The sequence below is a fragment of the Diorhabda sublineata genome, chromosome 6 (genome assembly GCF_026230105.1).
Source record: "Diorhabda sublineata isolate icDioSubl1.1 chromosome 6, icDioSubl1.1, whole genome shotgun sequence".
Taxonomy (NCBI): Eukaryota; Metazoa; Arthropoda; class Insecta; order Coleoptera; family Chrysomelidae; genus Diorhabda; species Diorhabda sublineata.
The window spans coordinates 15,515,894-15,535,801 of NC_079479.1; the positions used below are offsets into that span (position 1 = coordinate 15,515,894).

A 19,908-nucleotide genomic window follows, 5' to 3' on the forward strand; every position below is an offset into this window, starting at 1 on the left:
GCCATGGAGTAATCATGATTGATTTTTTTGGATAAAGGTTGAACAATAACTGGATATTACTATTCGACATTACTGACCACTCTACGGAATATAATTAAAGAGAAAACACGCGGAAAGCTATCCAAAGGTGCTTTGTTTTTGCAGAACAATGCCCCTGCACACAAATCTTATGTTTCCATGCAAAACATTCGTGATTTAGGGTTTGAATTACTAGAACACACCCCTTATTCACTAGATTTGACCCCGTCCGACTATCATCTCTTTCCTCTACTGAAAAAAAGTTTAGAAGGTCGTAAATTTTCTTCCAACGAAGACGTAATAAAAGCTGTGGAGGTCTAGTTTGCAGAACATTTTTTTAAAGGTCTAAAGATGTTGCAGGTTCGCGGTAATACACGTATGTGATAAAGGAGGTAGCTTTCATCTTTTATTACAGACGATATAGTAACTCTACATGTATGCTTAAATTGCAATATAATTTGATAATCACCAGAATGTATCAAGATCAACAGATCCTATTGAGGTTAGAGCTCTATCGGGATTCTCACGTTAACTACAGCAATGAAGGATAACCAATTGGCACAAAAAAGATATATTTGATATTAATTTAAACTTGACACTCAAGACTAAAAAAAGAGAAGCTGCAGGTTATATTATCGCAAAAAAAATGACTCTTTTTTTAAGGGTTACGATTGTAAATTGGGTTTCACTCGAGCGTCATAGAGACCTATTGGTTTGCAAAGCTAAGATGATAAGATGAAAGAAATGTATTCCTTTTCATTAGAGGGGCTATAGATCTTAAAATATGTAAGAAAATAATGTTGGATGGACATACTCGAGTGTGTCAGATATTGATAGTATTAATGTCCTACTCATTTTTAATAATGTACGTATATGAATCTGATCATTTGCTTGATACAGTTGGTCGTACGTAAGGGTTGAAAATAAAGACAAAAAATTCAATCGAACGCGTTAAATTTTCTAAGGAGGTGTTAAGTGCACCTGTCTTACAATAATCTGTCGATTTCCATGTGCCACTAACTCGACCAGTATTAAAATGTGTGAAAAAATTCAGATTTTTGAAAAATTCAAGCGTGTCAGATGGAAATATAAATGGTTCATCTTTATGCGCTATAGCAGTTATGGGCAAAGTACGAGTTTGCCGACCAGTAGGTAGAGTGAAGGAACACTAAGTCAACGGAGAGTTCCTAAATGGATCGACGTGCAACGACATTTCTGCCTTTCTGAAATTGGAGAAGCGTGCTTACGAACGGATTAAAAAATGAATAAGGAAGGAAGAGTCAGCTCTCTTTTGTAGTTTGAAGATTCGCTCAAACTGAGTCACAATACACGTACTCCAGAAGGGAAGGGCATATCAGAGATGCAACTCAATAAGGACATAATAAACTGTTAAGCGAGGTTAATAAGTTCAGTTCTTTGGAAACTGATCTCAGCGCACAGCAGGAGGAACTCCATTTCAAGGAATTGTCCAGAACAAACCCTGAGAATTTTACAGATTCAACGATGTCAATGGAGGTGTTATTTAATAAAAAATGCATATTATAAAACTTTAGAAACGTTGGGACAGAGAAGATTAGAAACGCACCATGATTTAAAAGTGATTAGGTCACTAGATACAGTCCTATGAAGTACTACTCCAAGAGAAGCTAGTGTCGTCTACAAATAGATATATTTTACCACTTATGTCTAGATAGGCGATGTCGTTTATAAACAGAAGGAACAAAATAGGGTTTAGTACTGAGTATTGGTGCACTCTACATTCTATTAGCTTGCAAGAAGACATCGTTGTATAAACACTTACAAGCTGGCTTCTATTATACTTAAACCATGCGAGAGGTGTTCCCCCGAAACCGTAGTACTGCAATTTGTTGATTAAAAGATTAAGATTAACACGTAGAAAGCCTTAGAAAAATCACAAAAAGTTGTTGCAGTAGAGTTATGCCTGTTTAGGCAAGAGTAGACATTATTTAGGAGGGAGAATATAGCATCATTTGTGCTTTTGTTACTTAAAAACACAAATTGGTGGGTAGTAAGTATTTTACTTACTTTGAGCAATCTCAGATATAATGTACTAAGGAGTGAAATTTGGTGATAATTAGATGCTTCAAAAGTTAATTAAAGTGGTAAGGTGATTTAATTTGCAATCGGACAAACATTTTTAAAGTAAGTCCATCAGTTTCAAATAAGTATTTATTTTTGATATCATTAATTGTACTGCAAAGCTCAGGTAAAACTACAGGCATAAAGAAGAAACTGTGTGACTTATCATTAGCATCAGGGAGATAAGAAAGCGGATCATGAGACCTTATCAGGTGAAGTATTTTTAGATCATTCACAATGGACCATATTTCTTTAGAAAAAGTATGTATTTGTACAAAAAATATTCATTTGCAGGTGTAAATTATAGTACTCTTTTAATTAATTATTTATTGATGGTAAAGTGGACGTTCCTCTGTAAACCGGGCAACTATGTGTCCCGGGCTAATTTTGTTTGAAAAAATAAAAGATCTGAAAATCAATACCTTAATCTACCGCTACTTAACATTAAAAATCCATCAAAATAAACTTTCATTATATTAAAAACCAGTCCTCTGGCATGTCATCAAATCAGTATAGTTACTTCAGACTAAATTAATCGAGAGAGTATCTATTGAAATTAATAGAATTTTTGTATTATCAGATCAATATTGTTTGATTGTAAATGAGATCTTTATTATACATAAATATTATTTTACAATTGAAAAAAAGGCAATAAGTCTTCGCATTTATTCTCCCTGTATATATTCAAATCAAGTAGATATCACATAGCTAAAAGGTTAAACGACACTTTTTATGCGTGCAACAAGTCTGAAGTTTGCACGGTTGCCGCCATGACGACTCGGACTATATTTAGTAGTGTGCTTCTTATGGAGAGTAGAGAAGGAGGAACATCTCTGGGTTAAAAAATGTGAGCTGATTTTTGATGGGAAAATAGGTGGCGCTGATTATAGAGGGTATTCGCTTGAATTTTACGCGCTGATTTGAAAATAACTGTATAGTAATGCTTTAAATAATGCACCGTGATAATGAAATTAGTAGTATTAAAATAATGAAACGATTAACAAAACAGAATCTCGTTAAATTAACTTTATTATTTAGCTATTTATTTGGTTTAGATAATACATATATTCTAATATGAAAAAAAAGTAGAATCATGTAACAATAATGAAATAGTATAAAAAAAACATTTCGGTTGATTAAAATAAAATATTGAATTTTATCCGTAACTATAAAGAACATTACTGAAAAATCATCTTGTATAAAAACGCGAGGTTTTTCGGTTTCCCTAAAGGGATCAGTATAAACAAGTACTAATTGGTTATCATGAAGTATATAATACCAATACTCAGGCATCACACTCAAAAAAAGAGTCCAACAATTCCTTAATATTCTTAGGAGTCTGGAAAAAAATTAAGGATCTGTAGAAAATTTTGGTATATACTTAAATCATGAACCTACTGATATTTCAAGCTTTAACTAACATTGTTTGAATCGATTACATGCATCAAATCTTGTCTCTACATTGTTCACAACAATTTGCATCTTGTCTACTGGTTGATCAGGTATACTATTTAATGATGTTTTATGTGAAATAAATTGTGGATATTTATCGTCAGAACTTGCAGTTTTTCGGATTCTTATCAGCGAAGGCGAGATCTTTTCGATTGATGTTGTCGCTGGTTTTTTTCTAATGTTAATACGATTGTCCAACTGTTGAAAAAGCTTTCGTACATTGATGGTTGGCTTCTACGAAATATTTATTAAAATTAATTAAAATTAAATTACTGCTTAGTTTTTACTTTGAACCTTATACCTTTGAAAATTTATCGTCATTTATTATTTTAACCGTTTGATAGTGCAGGTTTTCTTGATTTTCTGAAAGCTACATTTAAAGTTAGTACAAATTTGTAATATCTTTGAAAGTCAATGAAATTTTCTATAAAACTTTACTTCAATATCATATTGTGTTGGCTGTTTCAATTCATATTCTTTGATTATTCCACCTGAATAATCAATCTTCCGCGATTTCACAATATCTTCTTCTTTAAAATGATAATCGCAGATACAATGATGTTTCGTTAAGTCATGGTCAAAATAGAAGACCATTGTGCTAGCAGCGTAGCGTTCTATAAAATAAATTTAATGATTTTGAATTAACGTCACTGTGTTACTTATTCTTTTTCAAATTTAATGAGAAATCAATGTTAATCAACAAATATTTTGGGAACATGGATAAATAATTATTGATTTTCCTCTAATGAATTTTGCTTTCTAACAGATTCAAACATGACTTACCTTTGGTATTCCAAAGAGACTAGCTTGTTTTATATTTTGAGATGAACGAATTCCACGATCTTTTAAAGAACCACTTATACATCCAGAAATACAAGTTTTCACCATGATTTTTTGTATTATTTTTTTACTATTTTTTAAATATTTTTAAACGTTGTTTAATTCTTTTCACCACCTACATAATATTCTGTTTTCGTTAGTTTATAGAATCTGAAGCTAGTTTCAGATATAGTAAGTGTTTAACTTCAGATCTCAATCCCATAGTACAATCAGCGCCACGTATTATCCCTACAGAATTCAGACCATATTTTAAACGTACCGTCCATAAGAGATGTGCCTCCTTCTCTACACTCCATAGTGCTTCTGTAGAAGCCGCGCTGTAACCTGACAGCCAGAGTCCAGGTGAATGTCTAAATTATAATTGTTATTGTTTTAAATTAGTTTTGAGAATGGTGCAAGAGAAAACAAGAAAAGATTCTACAAAAAAATGGAAGCAGAACGAAAGATATATGAGAAAAGGGAAAAACTTAGACAAAACTGTTTTACTTGATGGCGACGAAAGCCATGGTAAGGGCGCTCCAGGCGGCGTTGGAGCTGCCTGCAGATACCTGGTCGCTAATGGAGACGATGTCGAAAATCTGGAAAAAATTGTGAAAGCCTTTGAAAAGAGTTGTCCAGCAATTAGTTTTAGCATTATACCAGATGAAACAATTAAAGAAAAGAGCGCTGAAATCGATCGGGAGGTAACCAAAATGAAAAATTTTGTTGGCGCCCTCAAATTCCATCAAGTCACTGGAAAATTCTTCAAATGAAATTCTACTGAATAGTAATGAAAGATGTAAGCTCTTTTTGCGACAATGATTGTTGTATGCACTTTAATATTAGAAAAAGAAAGGTAAACCAAAACTTGATGTAGAAGATGAGTCAGAATCTGAAAATGAGGCTGGACCTAGTTCTGCAGTAGCACAATTATTCAAAACTGGAGATTATATTGTTGTAAAATTGCTTGGCAAAACAATTATGGAATATAGATATGTGAGTATAATTGATGAAGAAGATGGCGAAATCCTGGTTTCATTCTTAAAGCTCTGTGATAATAAAGGCCAATTATTTAGATATGGTGATGATAATGTTTCTTTACCTATTTTAGAAATAACTATATATTTTTTGAGACCGAATCTGTGGTCTAAGTTTCAAGTCCTATCAATATATCTGATTTTATTTAACTATGTAAATATTACGATTACGTTGCTAAGTACACTATTACATAGAGATAGTTGATTCTTTAATTTGTTATTGTTCAGTTACTTAAAACTCCAAAGTTTATAATAATAAAAAACATTTAATTTATTGTATTTTTTGTTCACACTTCCCTGGCAGGTGATAAGTTTCAAAATCAAAATTGTTATCATCCAATTCTGCTGATGGACAATTCTGGCAACACTTCCGCAGCATGTTCGACAAGTGAAACTGCAGAATAATCCTACTCTTATGCAACTACAAGTAGCGCCGCACCTTTTTTGCAGTTGCAGAAGATCGTCTGCAGCAGTTTTTGAGGTGAAGTTGGGTCCACAGTTTGTATGGGCTACAAATAATTTTCAATTTTAGCCCAATCCCAATCGGTTAAATTAATATTTCTATTGTCCAGACAAATTTGCGTTTGCAAGTAAACCTTCGAATGCGCTCGTTTGGAGCACCTACTGAGGGAACAAGCGCCAATTTGACTGCAACATTTTCACTTGTTGCTTTAACAAAACGCATCTTTTCAAGATGCTTTGCAATGTTTTCGATTAAATTCAACTTACTTAATTGAATCTGTTTATTCAGTCCATAGATGAATAAAGTACAAAACTTTTTCATGATCATTTGAACTGTCGTAAAATATCTCTGCTTTCTCGTAAATCTTGCCGTTCCATAAATTTCTTTTTTCCTTTATTAAAAAAGGCAGATGTTGAATCACAACCAGTAAACGAATGTAAGAAAACAATTAACTTTGAGCTATTGGCATAATCTATTTCCAGACTTTTCGAGAAATATATTAATGATTGAACATTTTGCTTTCCCAATTTTAAGAAATAAATTTCTTCAATATCTACAGCCGTGGCAGTCAAAATAACTAATACATAGACGTCTTCTGACACGATAACTTTTTGTAAGTCAGTGACGTGTTGAATAGCTGTCTCAACAATTAGTTCATCCAGCTTCACCTTTTCCTTGGTAGCACTTGATCGATTTTTCCCCTAGTTCTCTCATAAGATAAAAGATAAATCGATTTTTATTATTATAATTTGAAAGAAATTTCTCTTGATTTATCATCACAAAGCTTCAGAGACCGTCGATTTCTCTCAGACGCCTTATTACTGTCTTCAACGTAATTATCAAAAACAGAATAATATTACTGGCGAAATTTCTTTTTAATTTTTTAACACAAATATCTTTCTATGTAAACGCCCATTTTGCTCCAAAAAAATGTCATTGGTTTTTTAACCATAACTCGATGAATTTTAAAGCTATGATATCCTATAAAAGATGCATTTAAAAAGAAATTTCAAGAGCTTTAAGCTCATGTCAATGAAAAATCTATTAAGTCCTTTATTTTATAAATGGAAAGGGTTGAAAGGCTCGAGACAGGTCATTTTTCCAGTGGATACTTTAAACGGCAATATCTCCTTTATTTTCCAAGTTACAGAAATAGAAAGAAAAAGAATATATTTGTTGGAAAAAAGACAAATTTTTGTTCTTTATAATTTTTTACGTATCTTTATAGTTTCAGAGTTACTATGCAATTACGGCAATATTCTAAACCAGTTTAACTTCAGGATCGTATAAATAAAACTAATTGTAAAAGGTGTACGTTTAATTTTATTTCTGGTGGGAAGGTATCTACAGATAATTTAAAAAAATTGAGCTACCAATTTATTTTTGACTATAATTTCTTCAATTTTGTTTTTTTTTAAGTGCTCATTTTAAAGGTCTTTTTGAGTACTAAAAAAACTTTATAAGCATTATGCACGTAAAATTAACTTCCTTTCCGTTATTTGAAGCTGAACCCATCGATTCGAGTATTCTCCCCAAAATAAGTCTCCTTTCACTAATCATATATTGCTTTGTATTAGACATTGTACATTTTATGAAAAATGATTTTCTTTGTTTTTTCATAAGCTTTGATTTTGTTCTGTACACTTGCTTAATAAACTACGTAGTTTTCGAGTTATTCTCGAAAAATACTTTGAAAACGTGTTTTTTCACTCAAAAATTCCAAGTTTTCAATCGTGAATAACTAAAAAACTTTTCGATTTTTCGAAAAAATTCTTCAACTATTTTTTATTCATAATTTGATTCCAGAAATCCATCGGTTTCATTTTTTTTAATTTTTCATCCCGAGAAGGGGTATCAACCCCCAACGGGATGGAAGCGTCAATGACGCTGTGTCAATAATGATTACTGACCTTTTCTCCAATAATGTGCACAATTTCAACTAAATCGGTTGTGTTTAAATAAATTCGGAGGTGAAAAGTTTCACTGACTGCACTATTAATATTATCTAAAGCAGGGGTCTCCAAACTAGGGCCTGAAAACTCCTTTTAGAGAACATATTTTTTATAGCAAATTAAATTTAGTTTACTGAAGTATTCTAATTTTATGTTGAATAATTATTAATATGACATCTACATTGATATGGTCATGCGTTAACTACTCATAACATTGTTGTAGGCTTATTGTTATTGTTTTTGTGATAAGTTGGAGAAAGAAACACAGAATTGTAGTATGTAGACATGTATAATATGCAGAAAATTTAACTTCGGTATATAATAACTAAAAAATTATTGAAATGAATCCAACTAACATTTTATACATTTTAAATAAAAACATAACTTATACCAAGCATAATGACATATGAAATACTAATGAGATTTATGTAATTGAGATTTTTCCACTGACAATAGTTTGTGGTTGTGGACTAATTTTACTTGTACCAATTATTAAAAGAGATTTAAGATGCACATCAGTTAATTTAGATCTGTAAACATTTTTTGTGTACTTCATTTTGGATAAGGTCTTCTCACACAAATAAGTAGTACCAAAAACAGAAAACAGCCCACGAGCAAATTTATGCAAATTACCAAATTGTATCAGTGGAAGACTCTTATAAAATTCCAACAATGAGTTTTGATATTTGTTCTTAATGATATCTCTGCACTGTAGATCAATCATTTCCATTTGAAGTTGAGGGGCTAGGGTTTCAATGTCAGTATCAAAAGGATTCTTAAAAATCTTAGTTTGATTCGCAATAGCAATCTCAAATTCAGTTCGCTCACATGTTTTGTCAAATCAACATAGAACGCTAACTTCCACAGTATTCTCTTCAATAAATTGATGGAATTGTCGGTGGTTCAACCCAAAAGATTAATAGTTGATATGACTGGTTTCAGAATTTCAGACATATCCAAACATTTTCCGCACAAAGACTGTTGATGAATGATACAATGTAAGACTAATGGTTTTGAACCACCATCATTTTCTACAACCTTTGATATAAGAGCGACCACTCCTTTATCTTTCCCACTCATGTTTTTGCCTCCATCAGTTGTAATGCATTTCAAGTTTTTCCATCGAAGGTTCTTTTCATTAATGGCCATTCCAACTCCTTTAAAAATATCTGTACCAGTAGTTTTGCCATGAATACTATACATATCAAGAAGTTCTTCATGCACTTCATAGCTTTTATCTACTCCTCGAATATAAATCAACACCTGAGCAGTATCTAACACATCCGTTGACTCATCTAAGGCCAAAGAAAACCACTCAACATGTCCATTTTTGTCTAACAATTGAGAGGATATATTTTCAGCGATGTTCTACCCTTCGAGCCACAGTGTTTGCTGACATACTGACAGTTTTTAATAAATTTACCTTTTCAGGGCACATTTCTTCGGCTACTGCAATTATGCTTTCTTTGATTATTTCTCCATCGGTGAATGGTTTTCCACGTTTTGCAATTTCAAGAGCCACACGAAAGCTGGCCCGAGTTGCCGCCTCTTTTTCAGTTTTGAGTTTTGTAAATGAAGATTGCTGCGATTTCAATCCGCGCTTCATAGCTTCGAATTTTTCTGTCCACAAACTTTCTGTATATTTTGAGTAATTTTGAAAATATTTTGTTTCATAATGACGTTTAATGTTATGTTTTTTCATTACAAAGCAAACATAGCGCCTTGTTCCTGGACTAAATAACGAAATACTGAATGTTCCACTGAATTTTTTGCATTCACTATCAATTTTTCGCTTCTTTTCCATACTACTAAATCACACACAAAAGCAACAATTCAAATCAATATACTGTTAAAAAGATGTCTTAAACTTAAACACGCGCAAACACGTTTTAAGGAGGTACGCTCTATTTTATTTCACAACAGTGTGATAGGAACTGACTTGTGGTTGCGCCACTAGCCTTCTTATATATTCCAATTACTGCCATCTAGAAGTGAATGGAAGACACCAGAATTTTCTCGAACCAACGAGATTATTCTGTACGTGCTATTACCACCATCTATTAGTGATAGAAGGTACTACCTATTTCCGCTTGTATCCACCAGATGTCGTGTCACGTTACTCCTCATGGCTCCTACTCTACGACTAATCTAGAAATTACAGATAATGACAGGAAAATTAATAATATGCAGTGTTGCCGTTTTGCGGACTTTAGTCCGATTTGCAGCCTTTTTTAAATGTTGCGTACTTTTTCGGACTTTTTTTTCATCAGTGGACTACAGTGGACTACAACAATGATAATATGGTTTTGGCCCTAAAGCTGGAAAGTTTGGAGACCCCTGATCTAAAGTAATGGGAATATTTTTGGTTCATCTGCAGTATATTAATAAATAGACTGATACTGGTTTCCGAAATAGAACTTATTATATCATGAGCAAAAAAGTTGCCAATATATTTACTTTAGAACGAGTTGCCCAGTTTTCAGAGACACGTCCAAATATATCAATTTTCATCTTTTTTGTAATAACCTATTTCTAATTTGTTGAATCAAGATTCTTGATTTAACGTCTGTTTTAAGTAATTTAGGGTTTTTTATAAAAATAGTTTTCGACCTGAAGATGACGTTTTAACAAAATTCTTGAATGCATTATTTAACGATATTTTAGTAAATACTTATTTTTATTTGAAACTATACAAGTTTCTATCCAACTTCGGTTTTTGTGAAAATTTTGGTATTTCTGATCTATTTTCATGGGTCTTACTACCAGGGTTACCACATTCTTGGTTACTGAATACGGGACAATCTACCCCCCCCCCTGCCGAAAAGCAAAAGCGGGAAAATTTTAATAGAAATAAAGGAATATGAGGTTAAAAAAATAACTTTTAAAACGTAGTTTTTCTAAAATGTATTATCTGTACCTTAGTATTGATATAATTAATATCAATTTTTTAACCACAATTTAATCAAATTATTAAAATATAATAATAAATAAACGAAAATTTGGTTTAAATCAACTTAATTATTTAATATAATGATTTGTTTTACTTTGATCAAAACAGTATTTTAAGCAGATATTTAATATTTTTTCTTTTTTAAGTAGAAAATTTTCAAGCAAAAGCTTTCTTTAACAATGCAAAAAAAGTACGGTAGTAAGAACAGTAATGAAAGAGTATTAAAACAGCTTTTACTCACTTTCTTTTCTTTGTAATTGAAAATAACAAAATAATATGTCATAGTAATATAACTTTACATTATGGGATACATAAATTAATATTTGTTGTTAGATTTCACTGCTTCAATAATATTTTTAATGTTCTTGTTAACTCTACTATTTTCAAAAAAATCCAAATAGCTTTCATCAGTTGAATTAATAGCTACAATTAGCTCCGCTTTGATAAGCTCTGGTGTGCATCTGTTTCTAACATTTGTCCACTTTAAGTTCAAGTATAAGAATATCCTCATTCGGGTACTTGAGGCATTTGAGGAAGATATGCTTAGAAATAAGAAACAAGCTTAAATATATTTGGTAGATCGGTCGTTCTCTTCTTAAAGAACATCTTCCACTTAGAACTAACAACGATTTCTTGCTGTTCTGTTAAATATTTAAGTATATCCTTTACATTAGCAAATTCCTCATACATAATGTCGACAACTATGTAATTTTCAATATGAAGCTGTCCTACAGTTAAGTTAAACAATACGGAAATACCACAAGCAGATAGTGTCAAATACTTATGAATCGACCTAGAAAAAAACTTAACTGGAAACAACACATCACAAAAAAAAGAAACCAACTTGATATAAAAGCAAGAGAACTACATTGGTTGATAGGGAGAAAATCCAAAATCTCACTTGAAAACAAAGTCCTTATTTACAAAACTGTCATCAAACCTATATGGACTTATGGAATAGAGCTGTGGGGTTGCACTTCCAAATCTAATACAAATGTTATTCAGAGATCCCAATCTAAATTACTCCCTCAACTAGTAGTTGCTCCATGGTATGTAACAAATTACACCATTCTCGTGGACCTGGGAGTGCCCACTGTACAAGAAGTTATCCAAGAGAGGGTCATCAAATACCACAAAACTATAGAAACCCACTCAAATCCACTACCTGAGGAGTTGTTAAGCCACGAAACGCGAAAAGACTGAAAAAAATTTGACCAATAGACCTAATATGAGGTATAAGAGGTTGCATCACTGGATGTAAGCCTTAATAAGACATTATAGATTTTAGATTATCTAACCCTCGCGATCAAATTAACTCATAAAATGTAAAAAATATTCTGATTGTTAATAAAAACTTGTGATGAAAAAAATATAAAGCTGATCCATAATTCTAATTAAATCATCAAAATCGAATCATTGTTTAAGCTCATTGGTCTTATGATGTAGAATGGGTTTTCTTCAGAAAAATCAAACCATTTTTTTTAAATTAATAGCTGTTTGAAGAAAATCACCCACCTCAATTATCATGGCTAGAATCACTGAACTTCCTTTTAAAGCTTTTGATACAAAGGACCCATAAAACTTATCATTTACTCTGCTTTCTAGCTTGACCAATTTTACCATTAAATCATAAATTTTACTCGCTATTGTTCCTTTATTTTGCAGTTTTTTGCTGGCATCTTCAAAGACCACGGACCACCAACACTACTTATAAAGTGTAGAAGTATTGTAAGTTTATTTACTTTACTACATACTTTCAATAGAATTGTCTTCTGATGAAAATAAAGCATTTCTCAATGTTTTTGGAGAATTGTCCTTTTCTGAAAGGGTGCCAAACTTAACCACCTTGTAGTAACATGCCTAAGCAGATCCTTATAGCTGTACTCTTCATCAATACTTTCAAAGAATCTCGCCTAACAGCAGATGAAGAAAAATGTGAATACATTTTTAGGAATGCTGCTTCAACATCAACTCCTAGCGGAGCAATAGCATGGCAGACAGCATTATGAATAACATGGCATAAACAGCCTGCTTTTAACAAGTTTGGTTTTTCATCTTCCAGTTCTTACCCATGTTTACATTTACAACAAAAAGCTGAAGCTTGGCTTAAACTTAGATTATGTTTTGTCAAGCAAGTCTTAACACAATTACCAAGGGTATCAGAGGTTTTATGAGGTGTTTCAATAAAGTGAAGCAGTTTGGTGCAAATGCCCTTTTCTTTAGTGAAATATTGGACGCACGCACACTGGATGGAACTTCCTATTTCCTTCATTCGATGAGTATCGTTAATTACAGATTTTGTATACATTGGGCATAGTACATTTTTTATAATAGCTTCTGCTTTAGTTCTTCCACTAGAAATTTTTGTATCCACTTTTGAGTCATCATATAGTTTAGGTAAAAGCTTGTGAGTACAATCTCTTTATGAAAGCAAAGCACCAAAGCACTTTCAAAAGAAGTTTTATTTGCAAAAAATGCTTATTGAAGAACTGGAGGCAACAATAACTTTATTTCTTTTGTGCTCTCTACTTTGTGAATGTTGAATAGCATCAATACTGCCTCCATGCGCAAAAGAAAAATCTTTATTGCATTATTTGCATGAGGCCTTGTGAACATTACCTGTACATGGTTTAATCCACTCCTCCCTGAATATGCACAACCTTTTTTTGACATTTCTTCAGTGTCACAACTTTTTCTTTTCTTTTTTCGTGATTCATTGTATATACGAAGAGTCTAGCAGCAGTACCGATAACCTAAATTTACTATATTATAAAAGAAAAAGCTTATTATAATAATAACTTAATAACTCGACTGCTGTTAACTGAACTGAGTAACGATTGGTAAAATGGATGACATGGTATGATGTGCTGGTGACGCCAATATTAATGTTCTTTATTGCGGGATAATATAATGTTTACTAAAACGTTTTATGTAACTTTTAATTTTTTTAATTTTGTGACTCGTAAAAGTAAAATACGGGATAAGCAGCGTCCCGTTTCACTTTGATCCGGGACGCGGGACAAGTTAGGAAAATACGCGACTGTCCCTTGAAATCCGGCAACCATGCTCACTACAGTACAATTACTACGTGAATTATTTCCGTTAGTTTTAACGTACAAGGTTGAATCATAAAAAAACCATTACATATTTATTTTTCTAATTGAAATTTTATCGACTTAGTTAAATATACTATAAATTTATAATGAAATCCTAGATGATTGAAAGCCCTAAACAACCAAATATAAATCGTTTTTGTTTGTCCTATAAGTTGATAACCATTTTTTTAAACAGCTGATAGGGTAAACCGTGGAAAATTATTTAAAAATGATTAGAAATTTTGTGATGAAATTAAATAGAGAACATTCAATATTGCACGTTAAAAAAAATTGTTGCGTTGGATACCGCACATGCGATCGGTTCTAAGCCGATTCGGAAGCAACCCGTGAACAGATATTTTATTATCAGTAGATCTCAGAATATTTGAAACTCAAGGTTAATAAAATCAGAATCAACGTCTTGTTGAAATTCAATTTGATTAAAATTAAAAGTGATGGAATTGTAGGAATAATCAATATTTGTTGAAATATTTATTTCCCGATAAATTACATAATTGCATAAATAATTTTTACGATTTACAGGCAATTCTGTAAAAATAGCTTTTTTTTAAACTCCGTTCACAATTCAAATTTTCATCATAATTGAAACAACAATACCAATTCGTTTCAAAATATTCTATCTGGTTTTGAAACTGATCGATTTCGATTTTAATAAGTGAAATACTCGAAGACGGAAGTGGGAATTTAGTGAAAAAGTTGAATTCATCATCATTTATCTCATTGTTCTATTGAAATTTTCTCCGAGAAATTCGAAATAAGTTTTCTCAAAACTGAACTATTATACTTGTCTATATAGCGTTGGTATTTCATTCCGTATTGAAAATATTGATAAAAAATAAAATTTATACTTATATACTTAAGATAATTTCAGATAAATTTAAAAATCGGAAAATAAATATTTTACTTGAAACAGTTTTCAGTGAAATTTAAAATGCGGCTATGTGAATAAGTGCGTTTATAATTAATCATTAAATATATTATTAATTAAACATTCGTGTTCTGCCTGAGTTATACAGAGTTAGTTTTATGCATAGAGCGCCTCAATTATTTCGGAAACGGCTTGGACGATTTTTATAAATTTTTGTGTACAAAGGTTGAGTGATACGGCCAGTATTATAGTGATATTTACATTGTTGTCAGATCTTTCCTTTTTCCGGAATAATAATTATCTTTGTTAATTAAAATAGGTACTCTAATGTTCTTATACCTAAATGTTATAGCTACATTTGCGTTATTTCTGCCAAAGTTGAATAATACATTTAGGTGACTATGACTGCTACAATAAGAAATTTGAAGTTTCAATAAATTATTGTTGTTGAAGTTTTGAAGTTTATTGAAAGTCACAAAGGATCGTTACCTGAAAAAGAACAAATTGATATTTCAATGATATAAGGATATGTTAATGGGCGTAGAAATCAACAAGAAACGTGCGATATCTTTAATAATTTATATCCTTACTGAAATCCCATAACAAGATCTAGTGTCGGTAAACTAGTATAAAAGTGTGACGTAACTGGTTCAGTCAAAGACTTATACAAATCAGGGCGCAGAAAAACTGCATCAACTGAAAACAAATCTTTAGATGTTTATTCCCTGTTAGAAGACGATCGACACTTGAGTACTAGACAACAATCCAGGGAACTTGATATTTCGCAAACATCCGTAATGAATATTTTACGTGATAATAAATTCCATCCATACAAAGTAACGTTGGCCCAAGAATTGTCAGATAACTACTTTGATAGACGTAAAGAATTTACAGATCTAATTATATATGAGTGAATCTCACACCCAATATTCCAAAAATCTGAATGTATGGGCTGGAATAATAGGCGACAAAATAATTGGTCCCTTTTTCATTGAGAGTAACTTAAATGGTCCGGCGTATTTAGATTTATTTGAAATTAGTATTATACCTGAGTTGACTCGGATATTTCCAAATCCAAGTGAATATTTTCAATTACATTTAAAAAAACTTCATTATTAGAAATTTTCAAACAATAACAATATCCCAATCGACAATATTTGACTACAAGATGGTGCTCCACCTCATTATGCGTATGTGGTGAGGAAATACCTAAATAATGTGTTTCCCAGAATATGGATTTGAAGGCGTTGTTTTATCGAATGGCCCTCGCGATCACCCGACATCCTTTAGACTATTTCCAGTGGGGTCACTTCAAAAACATCTTTTATAAAAAAACCTGCCATTCAGGAATTAAAAGATTGGATTACTACAGAGATAAGAAGAATTGAGCAAAATATATTGCAGTTTTAAAAATCGCATGGCTTGTTGTATTGAATTAAATGGACAACATTTTGAGCATCTGCTGTAATCGCCTTTACTGTATGTTTTCTAAAATTCCTAATCTTTCTACTTCACAAATGTGTATCTACTTCTAACGTGAAACAAACATTTAACTATTTGTCTTCAGTTGTTGTAGGTTTCCTGTGCCATAATTTACATCAGTTTCGTTACTATTACTAACTTACTGACACAAGACCTTGATACAAGATTTGTATTAACACATAAATTATTAGATAATATTCAAACTACGAGTTTATTCAATCGTAGCCAGCCAAATGTACAATATTTATTGTAACTTTCATGGAGAGACCATAAATGTAGCTAAAACTACGAAATTATGGCATTTAGGTATAGAGAATATTACATAAAAAATAATGTGTTTCTTAAGGATTTCGAAAAGCGATAAATATATAGGTTGATCCATTTGAAATAACAAAATTCATTATTTGTCCGGAAAAGGAAAAATCTGATAACAATGTAAATACCATCGTAATACCTGCCATATCACAAGACGCTTGCAACACAACAATAATTTATAAAAATTTATAAAAATCGTACAAGCCGTTTTCGAGATAATTGAGGCGTATCTGTATATTGATATATTCGTAAATTCGTAAAGAGAATTTTCTTGTTATAGATACAGAAATATACAAATTTTCTAATCGTAATATATTTTATTATTATGAGTAATTCAACAGAAAACGAAAACAACATCAAATGTTATGAGATGCAAAAATGAAAAGAAAAATACGTACTTTGCTACTCTCAAACAAATGAATGGAAATCAAACGTTACATAGGATAAAAGTTACGTCAATGTATATACAGGGTGTTTCTATATTCGACCGACAACGCTCTACCACAGAGATCAATAAATGATCCATTTTGATATGATATACAGTGCTTTTCAGAGTCTCCACCTTTAATAACTTTTGTGATACTGGTATTTAGAAAAAATCCAAAAACACGTCAATTTATGTTGGAAGGGGCAAGCATTATGGCTTATTTAAACTTACTGGAAAAGCCACCCCCTCACCCCTAGCAGCATCCCCTTTATTTTTTTAAATTACTTTTCATATTTTTTATGTAAAATTTGGATACTCCTCTTTGAGCTGATTTCAAAAATGTATAATACTTGTAGGTTAAAGTGGTTAGTTTATGAGATAAACAATTTTTCTTTTAAGAGCACAAATTTTACTTATTATTTACTTTCACCTTATTTGCCTATACTAAAATGGGTTGTACAACAGTTCAAACTCTTTAATCTTTTTAACTGTGCTATTTATTCTACTTAAAAAATCCAAACAACAAAAAACTCTACTTTTTATTAAAGTTTGACATTGTCACTTAGACTTTGTAGTCACTATTGATAGTGTAATTTGATACATTATTTATTTTGTTTCTCTGAAATGGTTTACTCTTTGCAAGAAAGAATTGAAATTGTAGGTTTATACTACCAAAATAATAATTGTGCAAGAGCTGCTGCTAGAATATTTAACGAATTACATGACGGAAGACATGCAACTCATAAGTATGTAATTCAACTGATGGAGAAATTTACCACAACAGGGTCTGTTTGCAATAAAGTGCATAAGCGAGAGGGACTCGTAAATAACGAAGCAATCCAAGTGGCAATTTTAGGGCAAGTCAGCTTAGAGGCTCAACAACCCCAATCGTTGTCAACAATAAGTAGAGCGATCGGTGTTTCATCTTCTACAGTTTTCCGAGTTCTACATAAATTCAAGTACCACCCATACAAAGTTAAGTTGGTGAAGATGATTTTGATCGTCGTTTAGAGTTTTGCGAATCAATGACGCAAATTATCAATAACAATCCACAATTGTTAAACAATATTTGCTTTTCTGATGAATGCTCATGGTCATTAAATGGCTTAGTAAGTAGGCATAATTGTAGATATTGGGCTGAAAGTGATCCACATATTATGCGTGAATTCCATACACAACATCCCCAAAAGTTAAACGTTTGGTGTGGTATCCTAGGTGACCACATTGTCGGACCTTTCTTCATCAACGGAATTTTAAATGGTGAATCATATCTTGAGTTACTCAGGGAAGGGGTTGACCCACGTATTACAACAATAATAGAAAATGATGATAACCTTTCCGAAGATTTACTGGTATTTCAACAAGACGGAGCTCCCCCACACTATGTTATGCCTGTCCGACAATTTTTAAACGAAACATTCCCCGCTCGTTGGATAGGTAGAAGGGGGCAGATGATGGAGTAGCCACCTAGGTCACCGGATTTAACACCCCTAGACTTCTTTTTATGGGGGTATTTAAGAACAAAAGTTTATGCTACCCAACCAGAATCTCTGGATGATTTACGAGAGAGGATAGAAAATGAATGTCGACAATTAAATCCAGCCGTATTAAGCAATGTCAGAAAGGCATTTCAAAATAGATTATACCATTGTATGGAAGTGAATGGTACTCATTTTGAACACTTATTGTAACTTTATAATAAATAGCACAGTTAAAAAGATTAAAGAGTTTGAACTGTTGTAGAACCCATTTTAGTACAGGCAAATAAGGTGAAAGTAAATAATAAGTAAAATTTGTGCTCTTAAAAGAAAAATTGATTATCTCATAAACTAACCACTTTAACCTACAAGTATTATACATTTTTGAAATCAGCTCAAAGAGGAGTATCCAAATTTTACATAAAAAATATGAAAAGTAATTTAAAAAAATAAAGGGGATGCTGCTAGGGGTGAGGGGGTGGCTTTTCCAGTAAGTTTAAATAAGCCATAATGCTTGCCCCTTCCAACATAAATTGACGTGTTTTTGGATTTTTTCTAAATACCAGTATTACAAAAGTTATTAAAGGTGGATACTTTTATCTGAAAAGCACTGTATATAAATGTAAATATAAAATATTTTAGGTCTCTTCTGTTTCAAAATATAAAACATAAACATATCAAAAGGTCTAGGAAATAAGCAATTAAAGGTATATATATCTTCTATTAATTAATATATATGTCGCAATCAACATGTACTTTTTAAACTGTTTTCATCACTTTTATAATTAATACTACTTCATTTTTATACACTAACACATTGAAATTTACCTAGTGTTCATATATCGTTTAGATGTTGGCTACGAACAATCTCATTTGTATGTTTTTCAAAATAGTGGAAAGGCAAGAAATTATGAATTACGCCCTATATAACAAAATAGTGACATTTCGTATCATACTTCTATACACTTGAATTTAAAGTTCAGCATGAATAAATATGTACTCACTTTGATTATAATCTCCACTTAGTTGAATATATTTTTCAATAACGATGTTTACTTAAAATACACACTTCAAAACTATGTAACCTTCAAAAAGGGAAGCGATAAATGATGTTCCAGGTTAAACATACAACCGCAAGAAAACATTGATTTTATAAACAAGAGATAAACTGTCTAAACTGATTTACTGTTGTTTGTACATCAATATCCAATACACATTATTTTAACTTTAAATAATGTTTAATATATACGAATATAAAGTACACATACCTAACTATAACCGATGATGAGGAATCACCAAACGATAGACTATTCGGACATGTGGCGTGGTCGAGGATAGAGAAGGAAACTGTTCTATTAAGTAGGTATTGTATCGGCTAGTAGTAGTTGTGTAACTCGTATATACGGACGTTTTAAAGGAACGTTCTAAAAT

General features: G+C 31.8%; 2 protein-coding genes across 5 annotated transcripts in view; both read right to left on the reverse strand.

Annotated features, from left to right (window-relative positions):
- LOC130444920 (extended synaptotagmin-2-like) overlaps window positions 1-19,908 on the reverse strand; it is a 115,369-nt gene extending 95,461 nt beyond the window's left edge. The window contains exon 1 of one of the 4 annotated variants that reach the window (XM_056780288.1): window positions 19,746-19,908. The gene's annotated coding sequence lies outside the window, so the exon portion shown is untranslated. Of the gene's footprint in view, window positions 1-19,481 lie in introns of all 4 variants that reach the window. The other 3 variants (XM_056780287.1, XM_056780289.1, XM_056780291.1) reach the window with 3 other exon arrangements.
- LOC130445304 (general transcription factor II-I repeat domain-containing protein 2-like) lies at window positions 8,745-12,864 on the reverse strand. The gene is made up of 3 exons (XM_056780870.1): window positions 12,861-12,864; window positions 9,243-9,476; window positions 8,745-9,175 (listed from the first exon to the last, which is right to left on the reverse strand). Exons 1-3 carry the CDS (start codon window positions 12,862-12,864, stop codon window positions 8,745-8,747), a joined length of 669 nt encoding a protein of 222 aa, XP_056636848.1.